The sequence below is a fragment of the Athene cunicularia genome (assembly GCF_003259725.1).
Source record: "Athene cunicularia isolate RWA chromosome 9 unlocalized genomic scaffold, athCun1 chr9_part1, whole genome shotgun sequence".
Taxonomy (NCBI): domain Eukaryota; kingdom Metazoa; phylum Chordata; class Aves; order Strigiformes; family Strigidae; genus Athene; species Athene cunicularia.
Window position 1 is genome coordinate 2,863,840 of NW_020799110.1, and position 20,484 is coordinate 2,884,323.

At 39.9% G+C, this 20,484-nt stretch overlaps 1 protein-coding gene across 1 annotated transcript in view; it reads left to right on the forward strand.

Moving 5' to 3' along the window:
• Window positions 1-19,983: 19,983 nt before the first annotated feature.
• LOC113483489 (protein phosphatase 1L-like) overlaps window positions 19,984-20,484 on the forward strand; it is a 2,783-nt gene continuing 2,282 nt past the window's right edge. Inside the window, exon 1 of the mRNA XM_026855050.1 lies at window positions 19,984-20,453. Within this exon, the coding sequence (XP_026710851.1) occupies window positions 20,051-20,453 (403 nt within the window). The 5' untranslated portion in view covers window positions 19,984-20,050. The remainder of the gene's footprint in view (window positions 20,454-20,484) is intronic.

Genomic DNA, 20,484 nt, shown 5'->3' on the forward strand with positions numbered 1-20,484 from the left:
TGCATCTCTAAAAGGCAAACGGCCTAGTGTGAATTTTTTGATCAGCTGGAAATAAGTAACTCCTGACCTGTTTTCTCAGGTTTTCTTTAAAAAAAAATCTCCCAATCCACAGGACTGATCAGAACCTGTTAAATATTTTAAGAGCAACTGTCAAAATAACATTTCCATGAAGTTTTCATTCACAGAGTTTTATTCCGTGTACTAGTAACTTGTTGACAGGGCCAAGAACTGCTAAGTCAAAGCAAATTTCCCACTGTGCCTCTTGAAAATTTTTGCTGCCCTCCAGGCTTCAGTGGAATAGCAGTTTGCATTTTGGGCTTTCCTGTATTTCATTCTTGCCACAATGGCATCTGAATTCAGCACCACATCCAAATGACCTATTGCCAATTTTTGCCGTGTCAAGTCTTATGCAAACATTTTACATCCACCAGCACAGTGAGGATTTCTATTTCTGCATTTAAAGTCTAGGACTTCACTTGTGAGCGTGTGTGTGCATAAATACGTGTATCTAACATATAATCCTTATCTCACTGACTAGCAGACTAAATCAAAAGACATATGACCTAAGAAAGCTGACTGATAAGTAAGATTTCTTCTAATGCTTAGATACTTAATCACCATCTTTAGCTCGGATGTTCCCTCTCTCCAGACACTGCATCTCTAACTGAACAGCAGGGGAAGAATTACTGTAGGCACATAGGCTTTGTCACAGAAAAAAAAAATTAGGTTGCATTTACTTGAGCCATCTGCAGTAGAATAACCATGGCCTTTCTCATAAGGCAAAGCTAGGATCATTTCTTGAAAAACATTTATTTATATATATATAAAATCCTGCCTTGGAATAAATATATATTTAAGTTCATGTATATTTAAGAGTACAAACTGGATTTTAATGCATCACAAAAAGAAAATTTCCTTCCTTGCAAGGCAGTCCAAGGGAGGGGTTACTTGTGACCATTGGTTGAATGTGTCATCACATATTCAAGACACTGTATGAAGTTGAATTTCCTAGAATATGGTGATACATTTTCTCCCAATTACAAACAGACGATGAGGGCTGTACACTTCAGTGCAAAGTTTTTTATGTAGGAGAAAGCAAAAAGCAGATGGAGTATAACATCACATTAACTCAGACAAGCAAGAGCAGCTAGCAATAGACCGCATCCGAGACATCCTGCTACAGACATCTTACTTAGCTAGAGAAAATCTTGAACTGGAAAAATATTCAAATGAAAAAGGATGCATGAAAAAATTAGCACATTTCTAGGTGTTTGAAAGTCACTGCTGTACTGGGAGGCCAGAGTAACTTCACAGCTGGGGAATTCATAGCAGTGACCACTTCTGCAAAGATTTATCAACTCCCTGCCACCTCTGCCCACTGCCTGGGGATTGTACATGCACCAAAGTCTTTTTAGAACATCGTGAACTTCATCTTTTGATCTTTATTTTGAAATGTCTTTTTCCTACTCAGTCACCCAAAAGATTAAAAAAATTTTTGCAAACAAATAGGTGTTTGTGTCACAAGACAAATGGGATCATTTTAAGTAATTATCCTACACTTATCAGTTCCTTTTTCTGTGTTGTAGCTATGCATAATATCTTGACATCTATTGGAATAGCAAGATTATTATTTTTTCTCGTTTATTGAGCTGCTGAGCACTGAAAAAAACCTGCTTATATCCAGTCAAGATACTGTCAAATTACAGATGAGTTCTGTTTCAATTTCTGGTTTTGCTTCTATGAAAAAAATAAGATTAATTCAAACTATTCCAACTTCTTTTCCCAGATAGACTTGCTCCACAAGCAAGCATCCTTCAGTTTGCATCACAGCTGTAATGGTCATTCCCAAAAAGTGTATTTCCATGTCTCTCAATCTTAGAATAAGATGTTTTCATGCAACACAGCTGCTCAGTTGATAAATCAAAGAAAGAGTCTCATCTTCAGCACAGAAGTCTTTTAACAAGTACACTGCTGCATGATTTCTACAAAGTAGTTCAGAATTATTTTTTTTTTAAAGTATGTTTTTGGCACAGTAAACAAGAATCAAATTCAGACTGAAAAGCTGTCGATATTAGAGATTAACAGCCTTTATAATATGGCAAAAGTTTCTCTTCTACCTTCCCTCAATATGTAAGAAATTCAAAGTCAGTTTTTCAAACTTAACTTTTGCAAAAGAGAACATGCACTGAACTCAGGACGACCCACTGTGATCAGTATTTACCACAGGACAGTCATTACCTCAAAACCAGAATAAAGCCTTACAGGATTGAGGATCTTTCTCTAAAGAAAAATCATATATTAAAATGGGATTAATTTAAGGTTGGGCTAATAAATCCAGCATTAAATAAATTAAAAAAAAATGTTTTAAAGGATCGTGTTTACAAGAAATACTCAAGGTATTTTGAAAGCAAACTGTGGTTTCCACAGTGGAACAAGTTTTTGTATACCACCATTCCATTTCAAAGGCAGATACGATACACACAGCAAATGCTCAACCTCTGACATAGAGGTACCAAAAAAAGAAATTTCCTATTTTTCACTTGAAACAATTTAAAACAACAAATCTTCAAGATCCTCTTGACTAAGAGAGAACTAAACACCAGTAATGTTCACAGATTCTTCATCTTTTAGACAGTCTCTCTTAGCTTCTCTATTCCTGACATTTGGCTCTTACAAATTTTGTTGATGAGCAGCCGTAGCCTTCAAATAGCAAATTTTCAGTGAGACCTCTTGCTCCTTTTCAGTTGGTGAAAAATCATGTTTCCTTCAAGTATTCTTATTGTTTTGCTAAAGAAATCTCCACCTTTTCTTTAAGATGGAAAACTTTGTTAATTGGGTTCTCATACTTTACGCGTGGTTCAAGGCCTCTGTTTTCCTACATTAGCACACATTAGTTCAACAGTCTTTGAACCAGTTCCCACAGAGCGTGACCGCTGGCCACCCAAGGCACTCCCCTCACATTATGAATAGTTGTCATTCCAGTCATCATCTGTCAGCCAAACAAGGACTGAAAACACCATCTGGGAGAATCACAAGAGGATAGACTATTAGTCTTGTACATCCTAACAAAAAGTAGAAATGAATTTGATACAGCTCACAACGCTGTAATTCTTACATTCTTTTTGATCTTCTTCATCTCTTTCCTTACATACTTGCACACACTACATCTTTTCTTTTTTGGTCTCAAAGTTCTGCTTCTGTTTCATCTAGATAAATGCCTTGCAACTAAAGAAGTCTGGAGAACTTTTATCTGCAGTGGGAAAGGCAGCAGTCACATCAGGATTACAACCAGGGAGTGATGAATTATTCAGCCAACATAAATCTACAATTTTTACTGTATGGGCAAATTTTAAAAATGTATGAATTTCACTTTTAGGGCAGTTTTAAGCAACCTTTATGAAGCGGGAGCAAAAAGTTACTTCAACCAACTCTCCCACCTCCTCCTTTGCTAAATTCAGTCTGCACTGACATGGCAAGGATTACAGGCTAACCACTTCCTACAGTCAAATCACAAGCAAATTGTCTACCTACGTGCAATGAAAGAAAAACATCACTGATCTTAAGCATATACACATGTAAGAACAGGTTTCATTTTAAAGGCAGCTCCTCTTAGCTGTTAATAAACCTCTATTAAATATACTTTCAGGTATGAAACATTTATGGTTACTATCTGCTTTCAACTTAAAAAGAACAGCAACATTTTGGAGCCTGACCTCCAACTAGTTACTTATGCAGTATGACCAAACAGGCAGAATGTTTCTCTCCACGCTTGATTCATTAAATGAGTATGTATGCAAATTTCCTGTCCAGAAAAAGAGGAATTACTGACTCTGATGAAATCCAGATATAGTGCTGGCTAGTGCCTTGCAAGCTTCCCTATTAGCGTTCCAAAACAATCTAAATCCAGATTGTCAAATTTAGATTGGAACACACTTTTCAAGACGGGATATGAGGATTTAAAGCCTGTACTTAAAAAGCTGTATATATAATAACAAAACCCAATATCCATAGCATGAGTAATTAGTACTAAATTCTCTCATACAGCAGAATCTGCGACAGCACTTTTATCTTCTCTTAGTTGCTCGAAATCCCAATTCCATCCTAACAAACAATGATCTGGTTTCATGCACAACTACCAAGTACAAACTCCCACAACAGCTAACAAATATTTCATGTAAGCAGTTAGACATTTCAACATTGTTACTTGGAAAAATGAAGAGGAATTAAGTAGGTCTGGTGAAGACAGCAGAAGATATATTTATACTGAAGATAATCTACACTACTCTGCTGAAGTACTAATTTTAAATAGCTTTTTTACATATTGCTAGCATTTGGCTGTTGTAAGATGGAGACCCACACAGGCTAACTTTACACATCTTTATTCAGTCTCAGAGCGCTGCAGCAGCTACACAAGTGATGCTACTCAAGCAAGTTCAAACAAGCTGGCACATGCCACATTCACAGCAGTGACCATTAGTCTCCAAACTATCATGACTTGATATAACTGTGCATTCTATTGCATTATTTCTCCTCTTCTTAAGAAAAGTTTAAAATTTTAGAGTGTTAAATCTATTATAGAGTCAGGCTTCTGTACAAGATGCTCTTTTTCTGATTAAGAACTCACATGGCAAAGCACGAGTTGGCTCTCTTCAAGTCTTGATGTACGTTATTAAAGTGCACTGCAATTAGAAGAAGCACACTGATAGCCAAGACTTTGCAATTGTACTCTTTTATCACCTCTCAGTCCAGCATGGGAATACGCAATCTTATGAAATGCACAGAAATACATTAAGAGCCTGTGCATCTTGCTCACGGAGTAGCCATCTTTCCTTTTTCATTTTTGTCCCAAACAACAAACAGCTCTTCTATCAAGAGCTTTGGAAACAACACAACTGGAAACAAAAGAGACTGATGAATACCTAAGAAAACCGAGAGGCTTCTCTTTGCAGCTGCCCATGCCCACAGATATTTGCGTGTTGTCACTGCTTCTGTCCGGGCTGGCTTTCATGAGAAGGTCCTGAAGGTAAAGCCATCCAGCTGCAGGAGCAGTCGTGTCTGTGATTATCACACACACAGAGTGCACGACAAAGCCCACTTCCACAAGTCAATTCAGTATATGGGTCCCTCTTGATCCTTGTTTCAACCTTTGTTTTCAGGCTGAAACAGATTAAGAATATCTTCACCAGAATTAATCAAGAAACAAATGAATTTATCTTGATTTTGTATAAAAAGGAAGGGAAAAGACTTGACTTGCTTCACTTTCATTTTTCAAACTTCCCCTCAAATCTCATTTTGGACTGACGAAATCTTTAGTTTCTGTTCTTTGATAAATTAAGACGACAAGATCTTCTTATGCTGTGAATAGTGTCCCACAACACTATTAATTCTGCTACTGAAAGAGGAAGACCGGGATAAGAAAGTATTACCAGGTACCTGACAGCTATACACCAGGCAGCCCATCCTTCCTTTGGTCCCTTTGAAATTCAGCTGTAATTTGAAATAGCTCTGCTCTTTGCAAGTTCATGCAAATAAGTGATCATTAACACATTTATTAATTCCAAGCGGTTCAAATGGTCTCAAATATTGAAAATTATCCCATTTGAAATAGTAAGGGTGCACAACAGGGATAGGTCAAGGCAATGTTGGCCTCATATCTCCCACTGCAGTGCAGGGAACACTGATAAATCCTAAATCTCCCTGAATCCTTCTCTAATTTATCAACCTAAAGTACCACAGCTGGAGAGTTAGAGGAGAGAGTGAGAGCACTTGCAGAGAGCTGCCAGTGCCACACCACCGCGAAAGCTCCTTCCCGGCGCCTGTGCACCCGCATATTCCCGCGTGAATCCCTGGCCAGAGCTTTCCAGCTCCAGACGCAAAGCGGTGCTCGCACAAACTCCTGAAGTATGTCAGTGGGAACTGTGGTCCTTGGGACACAGGCATCTGCAGAGACACATTAGTAAAAACCAGCTTGCCTGGAGTGTTTTGACTCATTTTCTTCCTATGAAGACAGTTTCATGACAGGCTCTTGAACTTTGACATTTGAATAAGTTCTAGCGTATTACAGCTTAATGACTGAAGCAGAGAAGGTACTGCTGATGCATTCGGAAACCATTTATTGGGGAATCTTGATTCTCTGCCAGCTCAGGGCTCTGGGCATTAGCTCATTCCTACCACTAATTACTTCTCCCTACAAAATATTTACATATTTGCTCCTTCTGAGCACTTTTTTTTTTTTTTAGTATCTCACTAATTCTTGCTGCACAAAAATAATGCCTGTGGGTTCTTTCCAGTGGTGAGCAGTTATTTAAGCTATAAGCTTTAGGCAACAGTAAGATCCCTGTTCAGCTGGGGTATACACATATTTTCTGCATTTGGTTCATTTGTTTTCCTCTCCTTGTACGGCCATACAGAAGTATGGTAAGACACATACGCCCCGCTCCCATTTTAAATCATTTAATTTCCTTTTATTGTCCCCAACTTACTCACCTTGAAATACTGCTCACTGCTAAGGGCAATCTCCTTGCAATACAGCACTTAATTCAAGAAAGATCAGGTGGTCTTAAATGTTTTAACAACGTAACTTTGAGAGCCAGCTCCAAAACACTTAACTAGATCTTCTAGGGTATTTCCCTATGAAATCCCATGAAAAGAATAAAAAGCCCCCTATGTTCCCTAATTTCACTTTTCTTTCCTTATTTAAATCAAAAAACACTCCCCGTACTCACTTCCAGCCTCCACATTGCTGCTGTGTTCACATCCCTAGCCTCTCAGAAGTTGGTCTCCTGGATCAAAAGCTTCCAGAAGATTTTAGTCTTCCGGGCATTTATTTAACTCTCAACACCAGAAAATTAGAGAGAAGAAAGAGTACTGCCTCAGGAACCCATGCTGCAACACCTGCAGCAGTTAAATTACAAGCAATAGATTGCTTGAAGTGCCTCTCCTTTATGTTGCTCAAGAGAGGACAAATTATGCCAAGTTTTCAGGTCTTGCCATTAGCTCCCTACGTGGAAGGACTCTTGTTGGCAAAGAAAGGGAACAACACCAAGTCCCCCTTCCAGAGAAGCAGGTGAGCACAGATTATGTTCAGTGTCTCCCCCTGTACAGCACTACAGAGAAGGGCTGGAACCTCTGGGGGTTAATTCAGTTAATTGGTTTATGGGCTTGGGTCTCCTGAAAGTGCCAGGCAGACCCCCTCCAGCTCCAGAAATGACTGATGAAGTCCCAGACTCACAGGTCACACGTGTGATGAGTTCACGACATCCACAGCAAGTTTCAGTTATCAAACTCCAGTCACCAAGACTGGAAGTTCACATAATGAGAGACCAGCCCTGCTCCTCACCCCATCATGTCCAACAGAGACATGCTGGCCATCTTCTCACATTCCTGCCTTGCTATTTAGATCACTTTTTAAACAAACAATCCTGTTTCACAACAAAATGCTGACAGAATTCATTTACAATGTGACAAACAGTAGCACGGCATTTGCCCCTGGTTCAAATCAGGGTTTCTCACAGGGGCACATCAGGAACATTATTTTGGCAGGAAAGATGACCGCTAAGACCCACGGTACCGACGTGAAATAAGCGTTGATGCTGCTGGGTCTTAGGTGCCATTAGGTGCCATTACTTTCCTGATAACCACATTAAGAAAAGAAACTGAAGACTGCAAAACCCAGGAGGTAGGTGATGGTGTTATGTGAAATAATGGAAGGCACACAGTTAACGATGGCAGCGTCTGACGGAGAGAAAAAAGGAGCCGTTGCACCTGGGAGAGAAGGTCACTATAAAGTTCTATTTTCAGTTGTGTTACTGACTTGTATCACATCAGCCAAGGGACATAAGCAGAAATTTAAGCCAGTAAAATGATCTGAAAACACCTGTTCACAGAGGTATAACATGTTTTCATGACACACTTTTGATACACTTTGAATAAGAAGCACAGTGAGGTCAACTTAAAGCTACCGTGACAGACAAAATGATAAGTTTTCAATTTGTGTATATATATTTAAAAAAAAAAAATCAATTAAACTGTGTTTGTCACTGAAATTGTATTTAGCTCTCTTATCAATTGGGAGTGCTGGGAAACTCAGTAACAAAACATTCCAGTAAAAATATCTCTCTTCACTATAATAGGCTTGAGGTTACAGCCTTTCATATTAGTCATCAACATGATTTTCATCTTTCTTTACAGTCAGGTTTTTCCTTAATAAGAGGCGCACAACCCTCATGCCAAAAAAGCTTTTAAAACCTACATTTGAAACATCTTAATTCCAATATTCAGCTGGATACACTTTCTTTTGGCTCTTCTGCCACGGCATCATAATGTTGTTTATAGTTTATTAGAAGCAGCCATCTCAATTGCCAGTCTTGAAAGTTTACATGAACACTTTAGAATATACAAACTCCAACTCGTGATACTCAAAGGCGTGCAGTACAAAACCCAACACATCCCAAGAGATACTCTAATGTACTCGGTATTTTTCTAGTCCTCACATGCGGACCTGCAACACAAACCAGTATGGACCTACTGTCTTGTGCTGCTATACGACACTACCAGGCAGACTAGCACTGGTATTTACAAGGAGGTAGCTAAGTTAGATAAAAGTTGCTTTATAGACAACCACATTATTTAAAAATAAAACTACTAACAAAATACATATCTCAAAACCAGAGAATATAATCTAGCACCTCAGTAAAATATCTAATTACAATAACAGATTAGAACCAGCACATATTTTCCTCTGAAGGCTGAAGAGAAACAGAGTTACTGACCTGGTAATATCAAGGTACCACCTCCTACCAGGGCTGCTAGGACAGAGCTTTTGAGCAGATTTAGATGAGAACACCAACACTCTAGTAGAGAATACCTTAAAGGATTAGCAGGTTCTCCTAAGCAGGAAAAAAAAGTGGGCTTTTTGAAATTACTCTCTTATCATCATTCTCTTCGAAGAGGTGGTGGGTTAGCATGATCAAGCAGAATTACCTCCAATTCTTGTCTGTCCTGCTCAAATTCAAGTTATAACAGGAGTCTGAGGAGATGGTACCTGATCTCATCACGAACAACCTGGCCACCAAGTGCAGGTCTTAGGAAGAGATGCTTGATAAGAGGAACTCCATCACAGAACCAACCTTTAAAAGTCCCAGAAATGTGTCTCAAATCAATTCACCCTCCAGGAGCTTAAAATGTTGCATACAATTAGTTCTAGATGCAAACCATTCAATAATGTCTAACAAATGTAGATATGATATTTGGCATCTTAATTAGGTTTTTGTTTTGCTTTTATTTAGTTATGATACCCTTAAGATATCCACACAAAAACAGAGCAGAAAGAAAATCTCACCAAAGAAAAAATTGACAGTAAACACCACTCTCTTTTTCAGAAACAATACAAAATAACAATAATGTGAACCAGTGAATCAGGATACATAACTGCTAAAATAAATACTAAAGCAAAAAAAGAATTCAGGTTGATGATTTAAATGTTTGTTAATTCAAACCATCACCGAAAGTGCTTATTTAAAGCACTGATTGAAATAATTCCATCCCGGAGGCAGCAGATTGCTCCTGCCCTCAAAGTTAAAAATAATACCACCATTAACCTCAGCAACAATTTTCTAATTGCCAAAGATTACAAATCTTTTATGCAACATTCATCCACAGAGAATTCAATCACTCTACTTTGCCTTCCAAAAGCACTACTGTAACAGCAGTTAGGCAAGTCCCTTCTTAAAAGAAGTCAAACTTATGTGATGCATTTTATATGAAAGTATAAAACATTTTGTAAAATGAAAAAAGTCTGTCATACCAATCTCTTTGTAAATTAATGTAGCACCTCACATGACTATTTATGCATGAAACGTAAGAAGAGAGGCTGCTTGGAGCTCTCCTTTGACATGCCAATGCCAATTGGCACTACGAAACAGGCAGCTGGTCCTACATTTTGTTCTCTAAGTCCTGAGCAATAAGGTCTGTCGATCTGTGCCAGCAAACCAGTGACCATCAGTAGAAACAAAGAGGGCAAAGTTTAGCTTTCAGAGCATCCAGAGTTACAAAACTGTTAGTGCTCTTTCAAGAGCCATAAAAAAACAGTGCCAAAATGCACACTCATGCTCTCTGTTTCTCTCAAACATGCACGGAGAGAGATAAAACAGTATTCATCCTAAACCACAGAAATAACCCTGACACATACATCTCCCAGGTTTTGGATCTCAGGCAGTGTATAAACAACATTACACTGAGAGTAGTTTTCCTATGGCTGCCTGATGATCTTGCTAGGACAGTTTATTAAATATGGTCAGGCTTAGAGCAATCTAAAATTAAGTCAAGCCATGATGCAAAAAAACACACACTGTTCTCCGTTTTCTCTGCTACTCACAGTCTTGTCTTCAAGTCCCAAGCTCTGCTTCTCATCTTCCTCACCCCCTTCCCATGCTGGAGTCCCTGTGCCTTGTTATTCCAGTAAGAACACTGGATGCTTTCAATTCCATGGTCAGAAAAGGTAGCAACAGTTCATTTTTTTCAAGTAGTTGGTAAAAAATTACTTTCTTTGTCATGGCTCAGAGTTAACTACATCTCCGAGCACGTAGTGTAAGACAACTCACCTTCAACTCTCTCCAGCAGGACCCCAGCAGCGTCCTGCCCCCAGACAAGCAGGCTTAATCCCCACAGCAGCTGTGATCAGCTGTGCTGAGCACCACCATCCCAGTATCAGGTGATCGTTATCACAGGCCTTTTCACAACAAAATCTCGTTTAATCTCAATTACAGGAGAACACAAGTTATAACACAACCATCTATCTACACGTACTGTAATCCTACATATGACTTCAGTCACTTTGGCATCTCCCAGTTAACACCACTTGGGGAAATGCAATTGTCTCCTCCTCAGTGTTGCTGCTTCCCTCCTCCTTGTCAACTAAAGACTTTTATCGATTCTCTTATTATTCTCCTACTTCTCCCTGCATGGTTTCCCTTTTCTTCCATACCAATAAAGGGCCAAACTTAGAAAGATCAGGAGTAAATATCCAATAAATACACTAGTTTTGTGCAGTGGGATCATCCAGACTCTCATCCAACTTCCCTGCTTCTCAGCAGAAAGAAATCCACTGTAACCACATCACATATATATCAAATTAAAAAAAAACCCACCATCAAACATTAAAAGCACCTTCTACATCCTACAGTGTCCTATACATCTCTAAAAAGACCCAAGTGATAGACAAAATTTTAAAAAGCTTAGAAAAATTAGGAAAAACAACCATTCACACTCAAATTCAGAGAAGCAGATGAAAGTTCAGGGATATGAACACTAAGAAAACTACAGACAAGCATATTTCATCCTCCCCTTCCCCCTACTCCCACACTAAGTTTCCATCCCTGAAGCACACAGCCTTAGATAGACATTTTATTTAACGGTGATCACAATCTCAGATTTCAATACCTCAGCTTCAGTGTGTGTTTAGAGGAAACAAACATTTCGGGAAAAGTTTAGGCAATTCTGTGGTGCAGTCCATGCGTAGACTACCTGCAAATAAATCGTGTTCCCATTTAAAATGCAAGTTTGAGGAAGAGTAAGCGAGCTGTGGCACACCAGAGAACTGTATTGTGGGCCACACACTTTAACTTATCAGAAGACATGTTTCATGCCCTCCAGCAGTTTTCTATCTGGTGGAGAATAAAAAAGTAAAGAGATTTCTTACATTAAAAAGCGTATTGATCGAAAGCAGTACTGTATGACAGTTTCAGCTATTCTAAGAGAACTTAATAAAATCAAGTGTTTATCCCTGAAGGGGATTTTGGAAAAAAAAAAAAAAAAGTCTTTTCAACATTTATGACAATGAGAAAATTTGCAAGGGATAACATTTTAGCACTGAAAGTAAATGCAAATAAATGTTCATTTCTCCAGGGGAGCTTTGAGGTTTGCCGACATGACGTGCTAAGGATAATTGCATTGTGGTTTAGCAGTTAAAACACGTACTTTGATTGTCTGGCTGGAGATGTCAGCTGCTCACACAGCTGTGAATCAGACAAGGTCGGAGATGATGAGAGCCAGCAATGTTTCAGCATCATAACCAATTTGTATCAGCAGCAGTAGGATTGGTACTCCGTGCTGCCACGCAGCTCTCAGGAGTTCGTTACCCAACCGAACGCACGATGCTTCTTCCTCTCCCCTTGTCCACTTTGCTTTATCACACGGCAACTCGCACGCTGCTCTCCCCAGATTCCAAGCCCCTGTCCTGGCTCAGTGCCGTATGTAACCACCTGACAGGTACTTTTCTGGAATGATTTTTCTACTAGAGTAGAAAGGCAGGTAGAGTTTTCCATTCAGATTATTTTATGGCCTATAAATTAGTCTAGACCTAAAAGCCTAGTTTTAACATGTACTTTCTGTTCATTTCTTGAATGTGATCAAGATAGTTCAATTATACCAGATCGGGAACAGCTTTGCCATCTAAATATCAGGCCTTATGGCATATATGGGCAGTTATTTAAACTACAATTTACACATTCTCAGCAGTCTCCTCTATTTACCCTGACTCAAGCGTTTATTAGTATTGTGGCATCTGCAAATCTTTGTTCTTGTAAACTGCAACAAAATTTACATTTTTTTTAAAGCCATGCTGCTTTCAAATTAAATCTCTACATTTGGCAGTAAGTTTTAAACTGATTTAATAATAACACTAGCTGAAGTGTTTAATGCTAGCTAAACAGCGGAAGTAAAAGCACACAAACAATCCAAAAGAAAAAAATTCTCCCAAATTGTTGCAACTACTGGTTCTGCACACAAGTTACAACGGCCTGGAGATCACAAGCTGCCTGTATGTACATCTTTGTAAGGATGGAAACTGCCTTTTGGACTTGACTTATCTGTCGTCTTTGTTGCCTTATTACCTTCAGGATGAACTGAAATGATACAGGGCTAATAAAGACAAGGGGTCATTAAATCTTCATGACCTTCTTTTACATGGTATATCTCTTGGGCTGGCCATGAGCCAGAGAAACTGGTCTGGCCAGCTGGTCTGGTATCCAGTAACAGTCACTGAACATTGATGATAAGGTGAAGCCGACCCCAGTGCTGCTGTACAGCTCCTGCTGGGTCTGCTTGGGTCCGAGCACATGCAAGGGGCAAAGACCCAAGGGCCGGCACGGGCACACAGAGCACAGCTCGTTGAGGTAGAGCATCCCCTGAATGGATGAAGGCGTAAAGTTCTTGGGCTGCTCAGCTACAAAAGCATGGTCACAAAATTGCCTGGATGGCAGGGGACATGGGCGTGTGGGTGAGGAGGCTTGCGGTGCGGGGGGCACAGAACAGGGAGGACGGCAGGAGAGTCCAAAGGGTGGGTAAGTTTGCTTAAACTTTAATGTCTTAACAAATGTTACAGCAAAGAAGTGGAGCTAGAGGCATATGACACTTTGTGCATAACTATAGCAGCTGCTGCCCTTAAATTAGGTTTGGAAACTCTCCTTTTAAGGTCAAAGATTCAAACCAAAGGGCACTACAGGAGGAGTATATAAGCATTTTGTTCCTTCTTCCAGATCTATCAGTAGCTGTGCTCTGCTTAAAGTGAAAAGCAAGCCCTGAACCTTGAGACCCAAGAAACCTCAGTGTCAGATACCCTTGGATTGCCTTTCTGGGTCAGAAAACCCGACCGATCCCACACATGACCACGTCTAAGAGATCAGCATGTCCAAAGGCTCCTGGGGATGCGGGAATGGTGCAGCACTGCCCGTAGTTTCACGTCTGTGAAGGCAACTCCTACGTGCTGAGGAAGCATGCTAGAAGGGCCAGGTGAAGGGGGACAGGGCTGAAGGATCCCGACAGCAAAGGAAAATTTAGAGCTGCCAGATCCAGTAAATGGGAACCCTGCAACTAGTACGGAGCCTTCCTACAGGGCCAAGACTGCTGTAGAGAATTGCAGGCACTGGCAAAGAGTAGACAGCAGTAAAACAAAGCATCCATATACCAGAAGAGTGTTCAAAAAGTGAAGTTGCCATAAGCCAAAACTCAAGTTTTAAGGCACAATTTACATCATAAATATTGGATCTCTAGCAACAGGGAGGAAGGAGAAATACTTCTCTGGTTCACAAGAGCTCCTGGAAGCACGATATTCAAGACAGAGCTAAAGCAATCTGCTAAGATTGGAAGAATTTTTCTTTCTCTCACACTACTAAACAAAAAAATGTCCAAGTTGCTGACCTGCAGAACAGAATCAAAATCCTACTGCCCCAAAACCTCATTTAGATTTAGTTATTATTGTCCAAGCTAGACACTAGGTTAAGCAGGACTAGCTAACCTTCACCGTTGCCTAGTTGTGTGGTAAGCAGTATCAGTAGCACGAATCAGCCCATTTTTAAGCAATTTAAGACGTTGCTCATTTCTGAGCCTTGATCCCTCTTTAGAGATCGCTTACGTACGTAAGGATGTGGCCCCAGCAGTGCTACCGCAGGGTTTCAAGTTCAAAAGCGTCAGGCACTCTAACAGCTGCGGTCTGAACATTCCTGTTCAGTAGCTGTAAAATATCCTCCCCATCTACAGCAACGGAGAAGCTGCTGAGCATCGACCACGCAGCAGGAGCACGCACACAAACACTTCCTATGGAGTAGTCCAAATTACTCAAGTTCACGGAGAAACTGAAATGACTTCCATAATCTGAAAGCATCTAAGAATCAAAATTGATTTAATTAAACCAGTGGCAATCAGTTGGCTGCCTGCGAGCCCAAACATGGAAGCACCGATCCAAGCTAAGCTGGCAGACTACATTTAAAATTAATTGACTTTTTGATTTTTATAAAAATTGAAAAAGACTCAATTCTACACCCAATGATACAGCTGTGAATGGAAGCGATAAGAGTACCTACTTCCAATTACATATTTTTTACACCATTTTAATCAATTTTAAGTCACAGTTTTGTACAGCAAATGAGAATATAATGTAGACCTAAAAAGTAATAAGCGTGGTTTTGTAGGGTGAAAATCATAACCCTGTAAAACTTGCATAAACTAAACAAAATGACAGAAATGTTCCAATGTATCGTTTTGGCTTGTATTTTCAGCCACTGGTGTGGAATTTATAAGCAGATTTGAGACTTGCATATCAACATGACCTCACCTATGTAAATATTTATTCAAACATTTAGGCACTTTGCAGAGGATTCTAGATTAGAAACTGAAGGAAATTACTGTAAAAGGAAAACCATCCCAGTAGTTGCTTTTTAAAAACTGCAAAGCCTCGAAGACTTCACCTTAAAACTAGGCTATAATATCCATACGAACTCAAAGCTGTTGTTTGATCTATTCTTACACTTTATAAAATCTCAAGCCATTAATCCTTAATGGCCTTTACACAAAAGTATGATAGAAAAATTTTCATCACTAAGTTTGCTGAAGTAGTTCAGTATCAGAGGAACAGGTTTTGAATTAGAATTAGCAGATACAGATAAATTTAGAAAAAAGCAAAAATTGTTAGCTTCCTCTTCTTTCAACACAGCATAAACACCTTCTGCTATTAGGATCAGAAACTAAACTAAAATAAATCTCAAGATCACCAAAATAAAAATATTAGCTCATTAGTTCATGTTTGGTAGAAAGCAAACATTATCTTCCAACTGTCAACTAATATCTTTAATTAAATGGAATAAATTTCCCCCTGTGAATGCCTGAAAAGATGCTCATCATCACAGCACAGCCTACACCCAGGTGAGTTCAGGTCATCAGTTTGTGAAGGAGTTAAAAGTCACGTTAACTGGTACGAACACAAGTGTACAGACACCATGTCCTATTCTGACAGGATAATTCAAAGCTGCTTGCTGATCCCCTCACCCATCCGGTACATTTAGGGTAGTTTACCGGGTTGCCTTCACTGAGGACTAAGTCATGTCATATTCATTAGAGGAGAATCCGCACACGAGCTGTGACCACGGTATGCAGCATTTCAGGAGTTCCCTTCCCGACCTAACCTTGCGGCAACTTGTTTGTTGCAGCAGGCCTCAAGACAACAGCAAGTTCACCCCAATGAATCAGGGAGGAATTAATCACACTTTCAAGTACCTGTATTTTCAATGCACGGCAGGTTCATTTAAACACAGCTGGCACGGTGCCCTCTTCTCCACGCCTTACCTCAGCATTCACATTTCCATAATAACACCAGTAAGGACTCTCATCATTATCTTCTAACCTTTCCTTTTTTTTTTTTTTGACTTTGTAAATTAATCAGTAACCAGAGACTTCTGCCAACAGTTTGCACTACTGATTTTCAAAGTCCTGTGGCACACAAAGCATTATGTGATTCCATCTCTGGTTACAAACATCAGCCATTTATAGAGCAAATTCCCTCCTTTCCCATTTAAGCTCCCCAGTCTTTCCCTACACGATAAATAAAAATGAAAAGGTGTATTTCACATACTGCAACACTCTATCAGCAACTCTAAAAACCAATGCTCTCCTCCACACCTACAGGTCCTAAGGCACAAGCCTTGCCATGTTCCCATTCAAGGAGGCAAAGAGAAATAAAAAGAACAAAACATTTTTTATGAGACAGTTACCGAGCTTTAATTTCCCACCGTTGTTATCCACATCAGTTTATGACTGCAAACAAGCACAGACAGCATATAAGGTACTATCTATTACTATAATTATTTTTAAAGCCTTCACCTCATGGGGTTAGGAAAAAACAATGATATGCAACATAGCCATAACCATAAAACTGCAGATGGTAGCTGAGCTACTTTGTTCTTGTCTAATACTGAGATCTCATTAAACTGAATGCTTAAACCTTAAATATTTGAGAAAAGAACCCTTTAGTAAATGCTAGTTAAAACAGTTAAATCATTCTGATTAAGCATCCATCCTTCCCTTGCTCAGCTTTCAAGCTCATTGTTGGTTATTTTATCATTTTATGTGGTTTGCCACTTCTTAATCTCCTCGCCTAGACAGACCAAAACTTCTAAATAAAGGAAAAAGGAAGTGGGGGAAGTACTCCAGCCATCTTTAAGCCTTACAAAGGAGCTGGCAAGAGTCAAACACTTCCTTCTTTTCTATCACCTTGAAGACTCCTTTGGCCCAAGTCATTCAGTGAGACAACTGGCAGAAACTCTTCAGCATTTTTCCTAAGCCTACTTCTTTGCCCTGTACCTGTTCCGCATTATTATTATTATTATTATTATTATTCAATCTTCAAGAAAAAAAACTTTTTATAAAAGTAAGACTGCACTACACACCATGTATCAAGTTTTATCTCTGAAATATTAGTGCCTTTGACAAGTAAGTGCAGCAGCACACCAGATTCTTAGCTGTAACACAGAGCATTAATAATTATATTTGCTTATTGCTTTCTCATCAAGCCAGCAACAAAATCTAAGGAAACGGCTGCCAAACTATTCAGGCTAAAATTGTAAGATGGAAGAGGAAATGATGTAACAGAAAAGTAGAATTTATGCAAAATGTTGGCAACATCTAAGCCAAACTCAGAAATCTTCATAAATTAGCACTATACAGTAATTCATATTACTTGAATCATGCTTCTCTATCCTTCCACTTCAACATGATACGGCAGGAAGCAATTAATGGAGACACACTTCCTTGTATATAGCTGGAAAGAATTAATCTAGCATCTCATTTGTGGTATTGTCAGTTTGGAAAAACAATTTTTCCCCATATAGAACGGTTTGTTGCACATGTAACTCGAGATTAGTAGTTCTTTGTTCTTTAAATACACATAAAGAAATTTAATGGGAGCCCATAAGGAAAATTTAATCTTCACAAAAGGCTTTTCTACATACACGGGTGAAGTGTTCCACAGTCATTTATATTTAAAAAAAAAAAAAAAAAAAAAAAAAAAAATTTTGCTATTTCTTCTCTTTTTTTTTCTACTCAAGAGCTGCTAACATTAAAATCTATTTTTCATAATTTAATTTTTTCTGTACTCAAAGCACACAGTTCATTCTCTTCTGATCCGTTTCCCATAAAATCTAAAACTAGAAAACAGTTATGTCTTCAATGATTAGGCACTACTTCTGTAGGAGTAAAGGCCACTAAGAACATCTGGGGATTTCATTAGAAGGATAAATAAGAGATACTAGATACATATAGTTTTAAAATATTAATGTTAGTAAGGTTTGGGGAGAGATCTGCTAAACCTTTCAAAATGACAGCTCCTACTTTGCCACTGAATCAGTTAGAGCAAGTTCTGAGGAATCAGACTACAGAAGACAAATCAGCTTTCCACAGATCCAGTACTACCATTAACATATCCTATGGATGTAATGCCAAGATCCACAATAAAACAAACCAACAAACATATATAGGGCACATGCTTGTCATTTAGCTACTCTCCGTGTTAATTCTGGATTATTTAATATACTGAGTTTGCAATCAAATGTAGGGCAAGATACGTGTAGGATTTAAATTAATGAAAGAATTAGGAATGCCCTTTTCACAATGCAAAAGTCCGAGCGTGTGTATTTTAGTTCTATCTGTAACAGTCTTGGAATACTGTTTAAAAAACACAACACAGATCCGTCCAAAGCCTGAGAAAAGAAAAGACCCAGATGTACCAAATACACTGACCAGCACCAGTATTCCTTCAGAAGATCTGTACCAATTTGTGATACATATAAATATATCTACTTGTATTCCTCAAAGGCCAAGGGATGGTGAACGAACACAAGTATGCCACTAAGAGTTGGCACAGTCGTGCCCCAACTGAAATCAGACATAAAAACAAAACCAGGGTTCAACCACAACCAGAATTTTTTATGAAGCCAATAATTTTCAATATCCAAAGCGTTCGCATTATTTTGAAAGGGGCAAAACACCAGATGCTGAGAGACAGGTGACTGAGTCCCTTTACAACCGTGCAGGCAGTAGAAGAGCAGCTTTTTGATGATCTGCCTAGGGCCTGGATTTTTCAGGCAGCACTTACAGGTTTAGAGGGGCAGCAGCTGCCATCCTTGTGCTCCATGAGTGTCTGGTCACTGCCAGGGCTTTTCTAGGAAGGACTCTGACTACTTGGACTGGGAAAGCAGCTGGAGCTCTCCTGCTGCCTTACCCCTCCTCAGCAAGAGCATTTATGTGAAAAACTTCAACGTGTCTCTTCAGCCTCCATCATGCCAGCCAAACCCCAAAGGTTTGATATCCTCACATGTTTGGTATGCTCATACCCAGCATAATGGTTGCTCAAGCTCATTTGTCACACAAGGACAAATTCTTTGTCCTTTTCCACAGTTATGAAACATGTGCTTTGTGCTACACAAAAAGCTACGTGGCAGCACCACAATCCTGGAGAGGAAGGTATAGTTTCAACATTTGTCACCTGCGATAAACAGAGTGCCCCATCAAGCTGTAATACCAATTGCACAGCACGACCTAAAGGAATTCACCCTGCTTCAAAAAAAGTTAAGGGGTTAAACACCAAAAAGTTTCAGAATGACAGTTTTCCTGGCTTTCCACTAGGGAGGGGACAAGCATGACAGCGCAGTTGTAATGACTTAAAAACTAGATGCAATTCACAAACATGATCCTCGTTCTCTGTGACTCGCTGGTCCTGACTTAAGAGTGAATTACTGCGAAGCCACGTTTTACGCACACCAGCTTTAAGAGGACTCCTCTCCATCCCCTGCTGATGAGCCCAGCTCCTGACAGGAGGGGGAGACGAGCCCTGTGCCAAAATCAGATCACACCACACTTCGCTGTAACAAAAGATGACTCCAGGGAGTTTGTGCTCATCATCGCTATGCCACGCACGTAAGAGCCACCTCCAACGGCTTTTACTTCAGTTAAACCTTTACTACTGCAAAGGGCAGAGGGGATATAAACACATTCATACCGCGTCGATTGTGTAGGGGGTAACGATAGAGAAAGGGAACGGAGTATCTCTCAATCCCTATTTAGAGACACCCCCCGTTTCAAGAAACAAGGAACCCCCACCCCCCAATGTCTCAAGATAACCGCACAACCCCGGTGGGCAAGAAAACATCCGCCCCTTGCCCTGAAGCCATCCCCGCCGCCGGGGTGCGCGTTGCATGGTGTGGGGGATACACGGTCTCGATAATAAATGATAGAGGATACAATGACTTTGCTGTCTCTGCTGGGTCGGATCATGCGTTACTTCTTGCTTAGACCGGAGACCCTGTTCTTGCTGTGCATCAGCCTGGCCCTGTGGAGTTATTTCTTCCACACGGATGAGGTGAAAACCATTGTTAAGTCCAGCAGGGATGCGGTGAAGATGGTGAAGGGCAAGGTGGCCGAAATCATGCAGAATGACAGGCTCGGGGGGCTAGACGTGCTGGACGCAGAGTTCTCCAAGACCTGGGAGTTCAAGAGCCACAACGTGGCTGTCTACTCCATCCAAGGCCGGAGGGATCACATGGAGGACAGGTTCGAAGTAATCACTGACCTGGTGAACAAGACTCACCCCTCTATCTTCGGGATATTTGATGGGCACGGAGGAGAGGCAAGTGCTCAGCTGGATTAAAAAAAAAAAAAAAA